This window comes from Pimephales promelas, chromosome 20 (assembly GCF_988280905.1).
Source record: "Pimephales promelas chromosome 20, fPimPro1.hap1.1, whole genome shotgun sequence".
NCBI lineage: Eukaryota > Metazoa > Chordata > Actinopteri > Cypriniformes > Leuciscidae > Pimephales > Pimephales promelas.
In genome coordinates, this window is record NC_142788.1 from 17,051,035 (window position 1) to 17,065,991 (window position 14,957).

A 14,957-nucleotide genomic window follows, 5' to 3' on the forward strand; every position below is an offset into this window, starting at 1 on the left:
GAAGGGGTGTGCATAAGACTAACACGACACATTTGTAATCATGACATGACATGTTTGTTTGTGACAACTGTCATTAAGTGTCATTCGCTCAGTTATGACATTTTTAATGCGAATATAACATTGTTTGAGATGTCTTTGTTATGACACCTTGACATAAACCAATACATCATAATCTGTCTGTCAGTATCTTTGTCATGACAACTTGACATTACTAAGACAACACAACCTGTCATAAACATGACATAGTATATTAATTATCAAACTTAAGAAACCACCTAGCTTTATTGGTTAACATTACATTAAACTGTCAGGTGGTTGGTTTTGACATTGGCTGTCATGAAGCCATTAGAACTTTAATGACGAATTCAATTAGTACCACTGTAGTTGAGGTCACAAAAATCATGCGACACTGAAGTGCGGCAAATTCAGCCATTACATGAATAAAATACATTATAAAATATATTTAAAAAAGAAAACCTGTTATTTTAAATTGTAATAGTTTTTTACAATAAATTAACATTCACTTTTAAACATTTGCAGCAATAACCTCATAGCAAACTGTTTTTCCCAATGCTTCTTTTGAACATTGGGCAGTTTTTGGTTGTAAAACTGCAGAGATTTAAATTCCAGAAGAAATGGGATAACGTTTTACATGTGAGAATGTGTTGGATTGTGTTTTTGTATGTATTAACCAAATATTACATGTTTACTTTTAAAGTTTTTCTTTTACTATGGTAACTTTTTAATTAGCTGATGCCTCCGTTCCAATATGGCGGACGGACGGCTTATGTATAGTGGCCCATTGGAAAGGCCAGTAATGGGGAATCAACGACTAAAGAATAACCATAATTCACTGCGAGAGTCCCGCACCAAATGAATTCCTGTGTGTCGCCTGGCTAAAACATAATATCATACAGGTATAAATGCCTTTTAAATTACTTAAGATTTATACATGCTAGTTTCCATGACAGAAATGAAGATAAATCTATTACTAATGCAGCTGCCAGTTTGCTAAGTTTCAACTGATGATTAAACGCCAAGCACAAACTGCAAAAGCAGCAGCCCTTCCGACACACTCAGTTTTCAAATCAGTCACTCTTTTCATTCACACCTTCAAGTGGCCTATATTGGAGTAATGTAGGGAATAGAGAATGAGGTATTAGGGGGAGCACAGCTTACGTCTCCCTCATCTCTATAGTGCTGGGGGTGCTCCAGGACAGGTTTGAAAACCACTGGACTAATGAAGTCATATGCTTTGTGAATTTAGTGAGTTCTTTATGTTATTTCAATTTCAACATCTTGTGGAGTGTAGCTAATTCAATTCAAAATCACTTCAGGAATTGTAAAGGAGCCAATTTTTTCAAGGTCCATGCATTAGTTCTACAGCAATACTGATACCACAGTGGAGTTAGATGGTGGAAAATACAAACACAGCTCCTCAGACAGAACTACAAATGATATCTAATTGGATTTCTTAACTTGTCTTATCTTTCGTTTTTAAAAAATATGTATGCCAATTTCCTGACTGACTACATTTATTCATTCAGCAGATGCTTTTATGCAAAGAGACTTACAAATGAGAAACATAACAAACAATGTATCATAAGAGTCAACGATATTTACACAATGCCAGATTTAACTAGATTAGTTGCTTCTTCAACAAATGCCAAAGTTTGAGTGAATGATTTAGAAACTAAAACAAATTCTAGACAGAAAAAGAGGGGAGCGTGTACAATTTAGCTCTTAAAAATTGCCAAAGTTAGAAACATTTTTCATGTGAAAGGCAAGGAAGGAGAAAAGGATTACCACTGTGCTAATCTGCAGTCCAGTGAAATGATCAGGACCACTTGAGACACAAATAAAGCCTGCTTTCTGTACAGTTCATCTCATTCCTCATCTTCCTCTCTTTTGCTCACACACACATCCTCATTTCATAATCATTATGTTAATCTGAGAGACTTGCATTACTATTTATAAGCAGAGACCTGTCGCATAGGTTCAGTGCCTTAATAAAATAAAGTTAACACTTTACAGTGAGATTCCAATTTAACATTAGTTAACTATTATTTAACAAATCTCAACTTACACGAACTAACAAAGAAAAGAACAGCTGTATTTTTACTAACATTAACAAAAACATTGTTAACATCAGGGTTTTTAAACTCTATTTTTATTAATTTTAACATTAACAAACAGCTTAATGTAACAAATATATTGTGCATTGTTAGCAAATCAAAAAGATTAACAAATCTTAATTAACGAGGCCGTTTTGTACAGTGTTAACTTACCTAACAGCAAAGGTAAAATAAACGGTTTACTTCCAAATCAAATCAGCACCAACAGCAACGCTAAAGCCCGGAAAACACCAAGCTGACGCCAACGAACTAGCGCTGATGAAAGCCAACTGTGCTGTCGGCTAATTTACTAGTAGGCTAAATACGAGCTCTACCGCGACGTGAACGCTTTTTACAAGTTGAAATCTTGTAATGGGCTCTATGCACGGCGGTATTTCCGGTGAAGCATTAGGGATGCTCGATAACTTCCGCCGATCATAGAGTCCAATGCAATACCGAGAATTTATATTGAATTTTATACTCCATGGTTATACTAACGAAACGTTAGTCACAAAAACAGATAAAACAGACACCCCTCGTTGTGTTTATGCTTCTTTTAAAAATTATATTAAGTAAACATAACTATATATAAAATTACATCTAAACGTATGTACGTTTCGTTTCAATGACGGGAGGACAGTAAATTTTGAAGACTCTGCCATAATCCCGTTTTCCTCGGTTCTCCTCCGCTTAAATCCCCACAACCGGAAATGGACGAGCATCCTTGCTTCAAATGCGGAACTTATGCGTGCATATAGCCCATTGAGCTAATCAAGACATTGCGTGAACGCACCTTCTAATGACACGTTTCCGGTTATCGCCCATGCAAATCTAGTAAAGTTTTTTTTTTATATATTTATATTTGTAAAAAATGTTTGTATTTTAATAATGCTATTCTTTGTGTTAAATTACCTTGGAAGTTAATTACAAAAACAAATGAACATGAATACAATGGCTAAGGGAGTGATGGAATTTCACATAGCTTCTCTTTTGCAACTTAAATTACACACCCATACAGAAAACAGTAATTTTGAAGCAGTTATGTGTATTTTTGACAAAGTATGTTAAAAAAGTAACTCACAGTTTGGGCTGTGTGTAATTTTAACAAAACGTCAAAGTATCGTTAAGTTATGTTTACCACTTTTGAAAAAAAACATGATAAAATCTCGAAGAAACCAGTGGCGAATTAGTTTTCCGGGTTTTGACATCATCACACCACTCCATTGTTGCAAGTGGGAGGGAAAGTTATTTTGGTTAAAAAATTACGAGGGCACATGAATGGAAAAATTTTACAATATAATTTATAAGTAGTAGGCAATATTCCATAGACAAAAATAACAATTGTACATTTTAATATCATGATGACTTTAAAGGTTTCTCAGACCCATTTTGAATACACATAAATTGATTTAATTGACACCATACAATAAATGGCACCCATGGTCACCTATATCGCCTAAAATCAGACCTAACTTTTCATGATGAAGCACAAGACCACAGCTGTACTGCACAAATCTAATCTTTGCAGTTAACCAAAAATAGGCAATGGGCCACAATTTGTTGCACCAAGTTGCCAACAACAAAATATTGGTCTGCATGACCTGAAACGCAATGTTATATATTACATACTGAACTTGTTCAAACAAATTATAAGCTATTTTAGAGTTTATAGATACTATGGCCCTTTCTGCATGCAAATAAAAGTCAGTTTCCAGAAAACCAACCTTTCGCCAAACAGTCTGTGTGTGCAGGTGTGTTGGTGTGCGAGTGGGTGGTGTGAAATTCAAAGCATATTAATGTGAGCATGTTCTCTAGATAGCTATTAACAAGTCTATAATTAATGTTGTAAACTTAGTGTCGGGGCTGTGAAGGGGAACCAGTGGCCGCTAGCTAAGTGAGTGTATTGAGAGGCCATCCATCTCCTGTGACCGTATCATTTCTCTGTTGGAAGAGCACTCCACAGGAAGGCAGGCCCTTTCTTACATGTCAAATTAGAAGGGAATCCCTACAGGCCATTGTTAGGCACATAGTTTCCTCCGGGTTATGTATTTGATGAGATCTGAGACTAACTTTTAAGCAAACAGAGGGAAAGACCATGGTGAATATAATTGGAAATCCATGCAAAATAATTGTCTCTTTTTACATTTGCACTTTGATTAAAAACAAGTGGATTTTGCCTTTATACACCACTATAATATCTCTGATTGGGGCGTCACCTTAGATGTTTGAAAGCACAGTGAGGGGCTGAAATAATGGAGACTGTGAAGGACGAAGCCCCCCTTCACCCAACCTGCTCAATGAAATGACTGGATTTGGCAGTTAATTGCCCAGCGCTCGGACATGGATTGACATCCATGTAACAATTACACTGTAAACTGATGGCGCTTTGAAGATTGATGGCGCTTTGCTAATTTGCATTTAGTCATGTTTGCTTTCATTCGTTTCTTTAAACAATTATTGCACAGGCTGCAGTTTCTAGATATGACTTTCTGCTTTCTGTGAATCAGCCTTAAGTATCTCTCTTCATGGTGCCCGAGTTAAAGGGTTTACCAGTTCTGTTTCTGGGGACTTTGTGTTATTTAGTAGAATTAGTGTCAGGTCACACTGAAAGGGGGGTGAAGAACTACAGAGAGCCATAAAATACGGCGTTTATTGGGAGCACACACAACTCATTATACTTCTCATTAATTACCAGATGACAAAGCAGCCACTTGCATATCAGCCTGTGGTGCAAATGGGAAAAAGTGCACGTTAAATTTTCTAATGATTATGCAAATGATCGCCAAGCAAGCGAAGGTTATCACGTCCACACGCAAGGCAGTAATTACCGCCTCCAGGGATAAGCACGAGACTAAATCATTAAGCAGAAGAGTATAGCGTGATGCAGCAATGCATTTAAAACATCACCTTAACAATCAAATAGAACTAAAAAGTTTGGCAACTAAATCCTCCCCTTAAAGTTTGTTACATTCAGTTTCAACTGTTCCTCTAGTCCAGGGATATCCAAACTTGGTTTTGGAAACTTGGTCTCCAACTTGCCTCAACACACCTGTTCAAAGTTGTACAATAGTCAGTCACTGTTTGTGGATTTATAGAAATGAATGAGAAGTGCCATAAACTGAATCATAACTGTCGGGTAATTGTCAGTCAATGACCATTTTCAACTAAAAGCTGAAAACTGTCAATTCATTAATAAGCTATTCATTGATTTCCTCACAAAAGCGGTTTATTCTGTCTCTGAATACCCCTATGTTAGCAGGCATTACACTTTTTTCAGCTAAGGTTGCAGGCTTGCCTTCAAGTGGCTTTGTAGTATACCTATAAGTATACTATAGTATAACTATAGTGAGACTCTGGCTGCGTCTGAAAAACTACGGTGCCCTATATCAGGTAATGACTTGCAGGCAGCATTTGCATATGAAGGTTCCTCACGAAACTGATTTCGGACGGACTTCTGCGGCAGCGTAACGGTTTAATGATCTACAGCAAAATGAAGAGAGCTTCGGTGAAAACTAAGCTATTTAATTAGTAGTTTCTTGCAAGAAATGACATCAAAAGTGGAAAATGTTGGTCAAAAACTTATTTACACATCATTTGATCATCAACCGCACTTAACTGTCACAGAATGAAAAGCACAAGATTGTGCTATTAAAGCCAGTGAAGGATACATCTATGCATCTCAGGTGTGTTTAATTGGGGTTGGAGCTAAACTCTGATGGACAGTGGCCCTCCAGGAGCAGGATTGAACACCCCTGCATTAGTCTGTAGCAGACCCTGGCTGAGGCGGCATATAATTGCTTAAAGCAGTTTACAAGGTGAGTATGAGGCACAGCCCCCACAAACAGCTCCATTCTCAAAGACAATTGTCCATTCTCTCTTCTCACTCAAAATTGGATTTACTTTTTTAATACATGAGCATTGTGGACATTTTATGAGCACATGTTATTCCAAAAGACAAAATTTGTTTGTTCATGTAATCTTTAATCAATATGTAAAAACTATCTGAAATGACATCAGGTAGCCCATTAACCAATAGCCAAAAAGCTGTTTAGCCACTGTTTTTGCATCCATTCTGATATGGAAAAACCCATCGTCGCACAATTAAATTCCAATGGATGAAATTGAGTACCAGCCTATTTTTGTCTCATTCAAAATTCTGTTTCACTCAGACATAAATACATTACAAAAATAAAGTGGGCCGCGCCGCGAACACCAATTCATGTAGCAAATAACATATCTCCAGACCCCAAACCTTCATTAAAACTATTACTTTTGAAATGACTGGTAATAATGTTGACTTCTGTTGTATTTTTCTCATTGATAAGTCAATTAATGTGCTAGGTCACAAAAAAAAAAAAAAAAAATCTGTTATGATTTACTCACGCTCATGTCGTTTCAAACCTGTATGACTTTCTTTCTTCTGTGGAATTCAAAACAAGATATTTTGAAGAATGTTGGTTACTATTGGATACTTCCAGTGTGGACAAAAAATATCTCAAAATATTATTCCACACAGAACAGGAGATATGGATAATCTATGTAAATTACAGATTTTTTTGTTATTTTTAGATGAACTTTCTCTTTAAAGCATCTGCTCTGCTAAATGAACAAATTGGCTTTATGCACAGCTGCACTACTTCCTGAACTTAAGCCAGCTCCTTGTTTCCTGTCTGCCATTATTGGACAAATTGATTAATCCAGGTGTGCCTGACCTGAGTAGTCACGGCAACAATAATCAGACACACCTGAATTAATCAAGTTCGGCCAATAATTGCAGACAGGAAACAAGGAGCTGGTTTAAATTCAGGAAGTAGTGCAGCTGTGCATAAAGCCAATTTAACCAAAAAAAAAAAAAAAAAAAAAAAACTTTGTTCAGGTGAAGGCAGTGAAATGACGTCTAAAGACAGATTACACAAACTATGAGCATAAAATGATGAAGAGCTCAGCTGTGGATTTCATTACTTTTAGCTAGTTAAATGGCTTTGAAAAACATTAATAACAAATTTAAAATTCCGTTTTAGATGAAAGAGAACAGCCAGCAACAGGTGATTAAATTAAGCGAGATTATTGACCTACTGTGTGTGACAATAAAAGCTCTTGTTGATATTGCATTTGTTTAATCAAGCGAATAATAAAGTTAAATGCCTCTCACTAAAAAAAAACATTCCCCATAGTAGAAATAGCCATCTAGAGGCTTTTAAACAAACCCTTGAGAGCTGAAGCAGTTCAGCATAGCAGTTGGGGGTTGTGTGCAGTGCTGACCTAATGCGGAACAGCATCTCCAAAACCCATGAAAATACACTGAAGACACTGCACAGACCGCCTTACCCAGTCGTGAACTCAAAAAATATGCCTGTATATAAATAAAAAAAAACAGTAGCTTACATTCTACATCAACCAAAAAATCCTGAAATCAAGATTAAATCATAAAGGTTTCGTTGCAACCAAAAATGTAAAAGCATCAGTGTTCCTAACACACGGCTGTGGCTGTATCTCTTAGATAGGCTACGCTTTCACGACGGTCAAATATTTTATAGAAATTAGAATTGAATTTATAATCGTTTAAATCTTAATATCGAAATACAGATTATGCTATAGGTGAATCTTCTCAAAAACAGGCACAAATAGTGCCTCGAGTAGGCTATGCAAAATAACACGACAAAACTTTCAACAATAGCCTTCTCGTGCGTAGTATTACCTTTCCGTTTAGTCCTGCCCGTGCGAATCTCCAAAAGTGAGTGAATAAGAGTGAGCTTCTTCAAACTTCCATCAGGTTTTCATCTCACCGTGCATCATACCGGAGACAGCGTTTTGCCAGCGGTTAGTTTGGGTTTCGGACAGATGCGTCTCACACGACTATCTCCATTGGCTCAGCATCAGTTACTTCGCCCTCCCCTGAATGCTCACACGCGCAGTCTGCATCCTGGATGTATGCATCCCCTAGTAACTTTGACACTTGACAGAGAACTAAAGTGAACAGTTTGTGATCAAAACTAACATATAGCCTAGATTTATCTTACAGCCTAACTTCAAAGTCTTCAAAGGTTCAATTAGACTGCTCAGGACAAGACATTGCTCGTTTTACATAATCTTATTCTGTGTTATTATTGGCAGTGACAGAAAATTGCTTGTTACTAAAATAATAATCATTGATATCTGATTTGTTGATTCAGTGCATTCCCCTAATGTCAGTTTTCGTTGTTCTCGTCATACAGAGGGAAAGAAAGAAACACGTGCTTCCACTGGAATGCGGGATCTAGAATTGGTGATCTTGTTGGGATCCACCCACGAACCCTCCTGTGCCTCTCATGCTCCCACTATTATAACAAATTACATGGGTTATGGGGGTGCAATGAGTGACACAGCCTCACTAATGGAGTGCATCTGTGCAAGCTGTCATTTAGTGAACACTACTGCCCCCTTTTGGTATTCAGTAACATTGTCGTGGATCAGCAACATGGTGACTCACAGTCTCACACCTTTAATTCCAGTGAATATCTCTCTGGAAAAGTTTCTGTTTAGCCACATATGGTAAAGTCGTGACTAGGCCATTGTTTTAAAAAGACCACCATTATAGCCCATCAAAAAAAAAAAAAAAGTTCATGATTTGTTATCACAACCTTTTTTCTTTTGTCAAATCAACTTAGATCATTTATGTGGTCCAGATGACATAATATTTGAGTTTCTGTTGATTAAACCAATCTCAATTGTTTTAACTCAATTTTTTAATTTCAGTGAACTCAAATTTTTAGTATATTCAGAAAAAAAAATCTTACAAATAATCAGCTGTTTATATCCAATAGAAGCACAAATGAAGCATTCCATAATTAAGGGCAAAGCAGATTAATCAGTCATGGGTCTGTATCCATGGAAATGGAGCTAAAATATTTTTCTCATTATTTTCGAGCCATTAGGCAAGACACATACTCTGTGCTGTGGCCTAAAAGCAAGTTGTAATACACTTTAAATGTGGGGTAATTATGCGACAGCACCTCATTTAGCCTGTAATTGAAAAATTTCTGCCTACCAAAAAGACAATAATGACCAAAACACATACTGGGATAATGAGTTAAAATAGAAGTGTGCATTAAAATCAAGCAACAAATATAGAAAAAAAAAACATAAGGTTTTGGGTCCATACATGCGATAAAATATATTTCAGATCAATAGAGAGAATAATCACTGTTGCCCTTTTAATTGTTTGCTCAAGCAATAACAAGGCTTATTGTTACAATATATTGAATGTGATGAATAGACCTGCAGTCTTCCACACTAACAAAGACAGAGATCCACATGAACAAACATACAGACAGCACACTATTCAGTGTAACTAATTATCACTCTCCTCACTGCCTCCATGGTGAACTCGATCAATTGATCTCATTTGCACATTCTCCAGAGGAGGAATTACTGCCCGTTGTCTCCAGTCGATCACCTTGTGCAGGGTCTCTCTGTGTGAGTTCACTGCTGAAGACAGGAGGTCAGCAGGAGGAAATGAATGCTTGAGTCAAACTCCTCGACAGGCCAACACAAACATCTCAAACACAAAGAAGAAACAAACTGAGGTGGGAAAACAAAAAAAAGGGCATTTTGTCACACTAAATAGGGCATGATATCAGAACCAAAAACCAACACTGCCAAATAAAATCTGTATTTCATAACAGTGTGTTATATAGGCTATTAGGCTATGTAATCATGTGAGCAGGGACATAACTAGATATTCAGCTTTATCTGAACAATTACAAAAAAAAGTAAAATTCAACAACAGTTTTAGCCAACATATTTTTTATTTAAAGTGTCCAATTCAGCAAAAATTTACTGGACTAAAATCATGCAATTTGTCACGTAGGCTATGCGAGTGCTTCCACCTACTGTTTGTTTATGTGAATAACCAGTTTGATGATGCAACGTCTATGAAATTAATACGTTAAATAATAAAACTATAAATTATTACATTTAATAACTTTGGAACAAACTAGTTTTGAAAAATACACTGTAAAATGTTTGGGTACAGGATACAAAAAGACCTCGACAGTAGGCTACTCTTTCCAAATGGTGGGAATTGCGGATGTGATTTAATTTTAGAAATGTTTTCAGCCAACACTGGTGTTATTAACGACTTCAATTCGAAAGCTCATTGAAGAAATACGTTTACTAAAGTCCCCCTGTGGTGAAAATCAAGATTGTAATGTTGTTTATATATCTATGTGGTGTTTTTAATAAGCTTTAAGACAAACCATATGCAAATTCATAAGTCAACATTGCTGTTTGAAATCACTGTCTCTTAAAGCTGCAGTCCGTAACTTTTTTGGGGTTAGTCATCCAAAATAAAATTTTGAGCAAGTAACCAGCCAGTGTTAAAAAACTATCAGCTTGCCTTAGCTCGATTCAAAACGATAAGCTTGTAATAATGTTTTTAATTCCAGCGGTAGGCTAACTGGTGGATTTCTGCGGGAGATTCGAGCATGTGTCATTTTAAGTCAAATCTGAACACAGAAAGAAGGAGTCTCGGCTAGTAGGCTGTTGTGTGTGAGGATGATGGAGGTGGAGATTTATAGCCTTTTCTCGCAGCACTGGTTCAAAACGGACGCAGAGACATTTTTTTTTTCTGCTGGACAGGTAAGAAATAAGTGATCGTTAGATTTAATCAGCTCAATTTACTGCAATGCTTTTTTCAGTTAGTTGGTCAGAAGAACAAAAGTGGATGTTACTAGTTCAGATGACATTTTCTGGTGAAAATTTGAATGTTGGTCATACTTCCAAAAAGTATAATCTGATTGCGAATGACTGTATCCACACCGGCGCAGTGACAGACAGCTGCAAATTCTCCTCAAAACATTGGATTCATCCGCGCTGTGCCATGCCGAGGCACAACCCACGTAAAGTTGATAATTCCGAGACTGACTGCAATTGCAGATATCGAACAGAGATGGCAACAAAAAGGAAAAAACTACAACTGCAGCTTTAAGTCTCAAACTACCTTGAAAGCAATCACGTTAACATGTGGGCAGGCTTTTGCATATCATTAACTATGACCGCTCTGTCTGAAGCAGTGGAGTCTCAAGAGAAGACAGGTTATCACGGTATATTTTTCTGCTGATATGAAAAATCGGGTAGATTTAGCAATATAGTAGGTGTATGATGTATATTACGATGTTATGATGAACTACATGCCTTTCACCACTGACGTTATGAGTTGTTCAAAGCATTTGAATTTCAGAAGGCAGCTGACCGACTCTGGGATGTGAACATTAGCATTAGCAACACATTATAAGCTGTTTGATAACGTTGGCAAAGCAAAAGGTTAATCATATTGATTATGGTTATATGTTTGACCTTGTAAAGAGCGATACCAATGTGCAGAGTTTACTGAGTGGACCTCTGAGCTGGCGTGAGTGAGTGGAGATAGGGTTAATTAGCATTTTCATGAATCCACATATAGTGGATGAAGCAAGGGTGTAGTTACATTCAAGCTATTTTAAGGCATGAAGAATTTTATTTCACAGGAAAAAAAATTTTAAATGTCATTTTGGTGATTGAGTGAGTTTTAAGGGATACAATTATTGGCTACTTGGGGAACTTTAAATGGTTTATCATCAAAGCCAATATAAGGCTGCAACGGAATTCAAGGCTTCTCCCTGTTCAGTTCATTTCCACCACATTCGGCATCTCGTGTGCCCAGATCATGTGAGTGTAGAGTAGTAGATATACTGTGCAAATCTGTTTCCAGTCATTTTCTGGAATACTGTTAGACTTATCAGTGTTTGGTCTCGTGTGTGGGAGTAGCTACTCTGCTTCTGTCAATGTGACTGCTGCCAGCTATCTATGCCATGCATCAGTGTTTCTGAAGAGATGCCACCCTACAGAATGGCACTCTAAAAAAACAAACATCCTAATTCCATTTCACAGCTTTAGATTTGTCACATGCTGTGACTGATTAACTTGCCTTGACTCCAAAATCCATTATATTCCAAAACATTTTGCTTTCATGGGCCTCATTTTGCACCCATCTATCAAAAAGCATGGACATATGAATTGAAGGTGGATTTCATTATGTAATTATTTACAAACGAGGAAGCAATGTTTACCTCAATCAAAGTGATCCGATAGATAGATAGATAGATAGATAGATAGATAGATAGATAGATAGATAGATAGATAGATAGATAGATAGATAGATAGATAGATAGATAGATAGATAGATAGATAGATAGATAGATAGATGTTCAGCTAATCAATGAAACCAGAGCAGTTTGATATTCAAATCATTTAGATATCAATGCTACCATTCAGATGTACAGGATGATAACTGTGGGAGACACACTGTGCCAAAGGCCTCTGGAGAAGCACAAACAAACCAAGACCAATTCAGTGTGACAGCAGTCAGCTCTCTCAGGACCACCATGACCAAGACAACCGACAACAGCTGCCAAACACTGCCTGGCAGCGGAGATGAGGGGGAGTCAAAGCTTACTGGTACCTCATGCTATACAAACAAATTCTCTCTCATCCGAGTCCAAATGTTTTGATGATTTTCATGAAATGTAAGACGATACAAACACAGCATCTGAAATCCTGTTAAGAGATAGTCTGTATGGGGGAAAAAACATTGAAACGGAAAAAGACAAATCCCGAGGGGATTAAAGGAACTAAACAATTGGAGAGTGAGAGAGTAGAAAGAAAGATAGAAAGAGAAAGCCGTATCTGGAATGATCACAGCATGAGAGGGAGAGACATGAGGCGGTGCTCTGAATAGGAAGCAGAGGGAAGGATGGGAAGAGATTAGTGCTGCACTCTGTGGACTCATCACTCAATGAAAGAACACTCTACAAACAACAAGGGTGCTCAGCCTCAGGAGAACTGCATGGGAAAGATGCGAGTTTCGTTTTTGGGAAATATAAAACTTGCTGGAAAACGCTTTGGACTTACTGGATATTTTCAAATCAGGATAATCGGTTTGAAGAACTTCTAATAATGGATTGATGCATCAAAGTAAGAAAAGAGGAACCAGATCTAAGAGGGTTCTAAGTGACTTTTCTGGTAGGCTTTCCTGTCTATAAATGTAAAACAAATTTGAATTTTTATTAAGTGCTCCAGATTCCTTGCTCCAGATACTGTCCATCTGCTCTTGTGAAATACTGGAGGACATGACAATTGTAAAATGACCTTCCTGGGATTTAAGAGCAGAGGGCTTCCTTTGTTGAGTGTTTCTCCGATGTTCCTGATGTAATCCTTTTAACGTGCAACCAAAAAAATGATCTCTACCTATTATATGGTTTTGTTCTCGCTCTTGTTTCGGATCTCAGGAGCTAGTTGTCCTCATGGCTGCCTGTGCACCTCTGACATACTGAACTGTGGCTCTTTAGGTCTGGATAGATTCCCCAACCTGCTTCCAGTCACGACTTCTGTCTTGGACCTCAGTCATAACAGACTAACATGGCTGGCAGCCGACAGCTTCTACGGGCTCCCAAGGCTGCACTCTTTGCATATGTCCCATAACCGCATCTCCTTGCTCAGCCCGGGAGCTTTCCATAACGCCAGCGGTCTACGATACCTGGACCTATCTTCCAACAAATTACAGGTGGTGGGGAAGTATCACTTCCAGAACCTACCGGCCTTGGAGGTGTTGTTGCTGTACAACAACCGTCTTTCCCACGTGGAGAGCAACACACTAATGGGGCTCGGTAGTCTCAGAAAGGTTTATTTCAGCTTCAACCAGATCACAGACTTCCCGTTCTTCTCAGTTCGCAAGCATAGCCACCCCAACCTGGTTACGCTGGACCTCTCCTCAAACCGTCTGTTTCGTTTACCCATGGATGACATTGTGCTGTTGCCTGTTGCGGTGCAAAAAGGCCTGTTTCTGCATAACAACAGTCTGGAGTGCGATTGCTCTCTGTACCGCATGTTTTGGCACTGGGAGCAGAAGGGATATGCAAGCGTGAAAGACTACAAGGATGACTACAAGTGTCTGAAGTACGGTGAACCTCAAATCTCAATTAATTTTCTGCGCTCTACACACTTCTTTGAGAATTGTACAATTGGGAAGATGATATCCCTGATATCCCCCAAGGCTGATAAAGTTGTTTATGAGGGTGAACAAGTGAGACTGGACTGCACTGGAACACTAAATGGAGAAGACCTGTCCTACAGCTGGATCATTCCTCATCAAGAGAACATCTCTCAGCTGATCCAGAACGGAACTCTACGTCTCAATAAAGACGGTAGCTTGGATATTCTTGCTGCCCAGTCCATAGATTCGGGGGTCTACCAGTGCACTGCTGTGGATAATACGAGGATGATAAATGAGTCACGAGAAGTGAACCTAACTGTCGTAGCCCAGCGCTCCTCAGAGGAGCCGTTCAACACAGGCTACACCACTCTTTTTGGGTGTGTTGTGACCCTTGTCCTGATATTGATGTATCTGTATTTAACCCCATGTCGCTGTGGTTGCTGCAAACCTCCTCCCTCCTCTCCAGTCATCTCAACCTTTGGGGAAGACCGCTGCACTCTGGCCTCTATCTTTGCAGATCCTTCAACTGATCGACTCAAGGGCAAGTCTCAGTCCGACAGGCATGTAATGTTCCTTGAGCCACTCATGGCTGGGAAAAACGGCCATATGAAAGCTGCATTTGTTGTTGAACAGCCTGCAGTTGAATGGGACACAGAAAACATTACCATTATCAGCTAAAGAAATTACAGAGTACCACATTTGTAATTTCAAAATCCTACAGGATTGATTAACCTGTTTGAGGTACAAGTATCACCAATTTATCTGTCATTATTCCCTAATAAATTATTTTGATCCTCAGATTTAGAGGGTGTCTGATTTCTCACAGTATGAAG

At 38.2% G+C, this 14,957-nt stretch overlaps 2 protein-coding genes across 3 annotated transcripts in view; one reads left to right on the forward strand and one right to left on the reverse strand.

The window, feature by feature from the left end:
• The window catches only part of klhdc8b (kelch domain containing 8B), a 105,893-nt gene extending 97,659 nt beyond the window's left edge, over positions 1 to 8,234 (reverse strand). For both annotated transcript variants that reach the window (XM_039652883.2, XM_039652882.2), the window contains exon 1: positions 7,813 to 8,234. The gene's annotated coding sequence lies outside the window, so the exon portion shown is untranslated. The remainder of the gene's footprint in view (positions 1 to 7,812) is intronic.
• A 4,572-nt stretch (positions 8,235 to 12,806) lies between these two features.
• Positions 12,807 to 14,922, forward strand: LOC120462873 (amphoterin-induced protein 3). The gene has a single exon (XM_039651575.2). The coding sequence runs from the start codon at positions 13,369 to 13,371 to the stop codon at positions 14,800 to 14,802; it is 1,434 nt and encodes a 477-aa protein (XP_039507509.2). The 5' UTR covers positions 12,807 to 13,368; the 3' UTR covers positions 14,803 to 14,922.
• The last annotated feature ends 35 nt before the right edge of the window (positions 14,923 to 14,957 follow it).

Bases quoted from the DNA above. Each gene is read 5' to 3' on its own strand.
- LOC120462873 (XM_039651575.2), top strand. From the start codon at position 13,369: ATGATCTCTACCTATTATATGGTTTTGTTCTCGCTCTTGTTTCGGATC.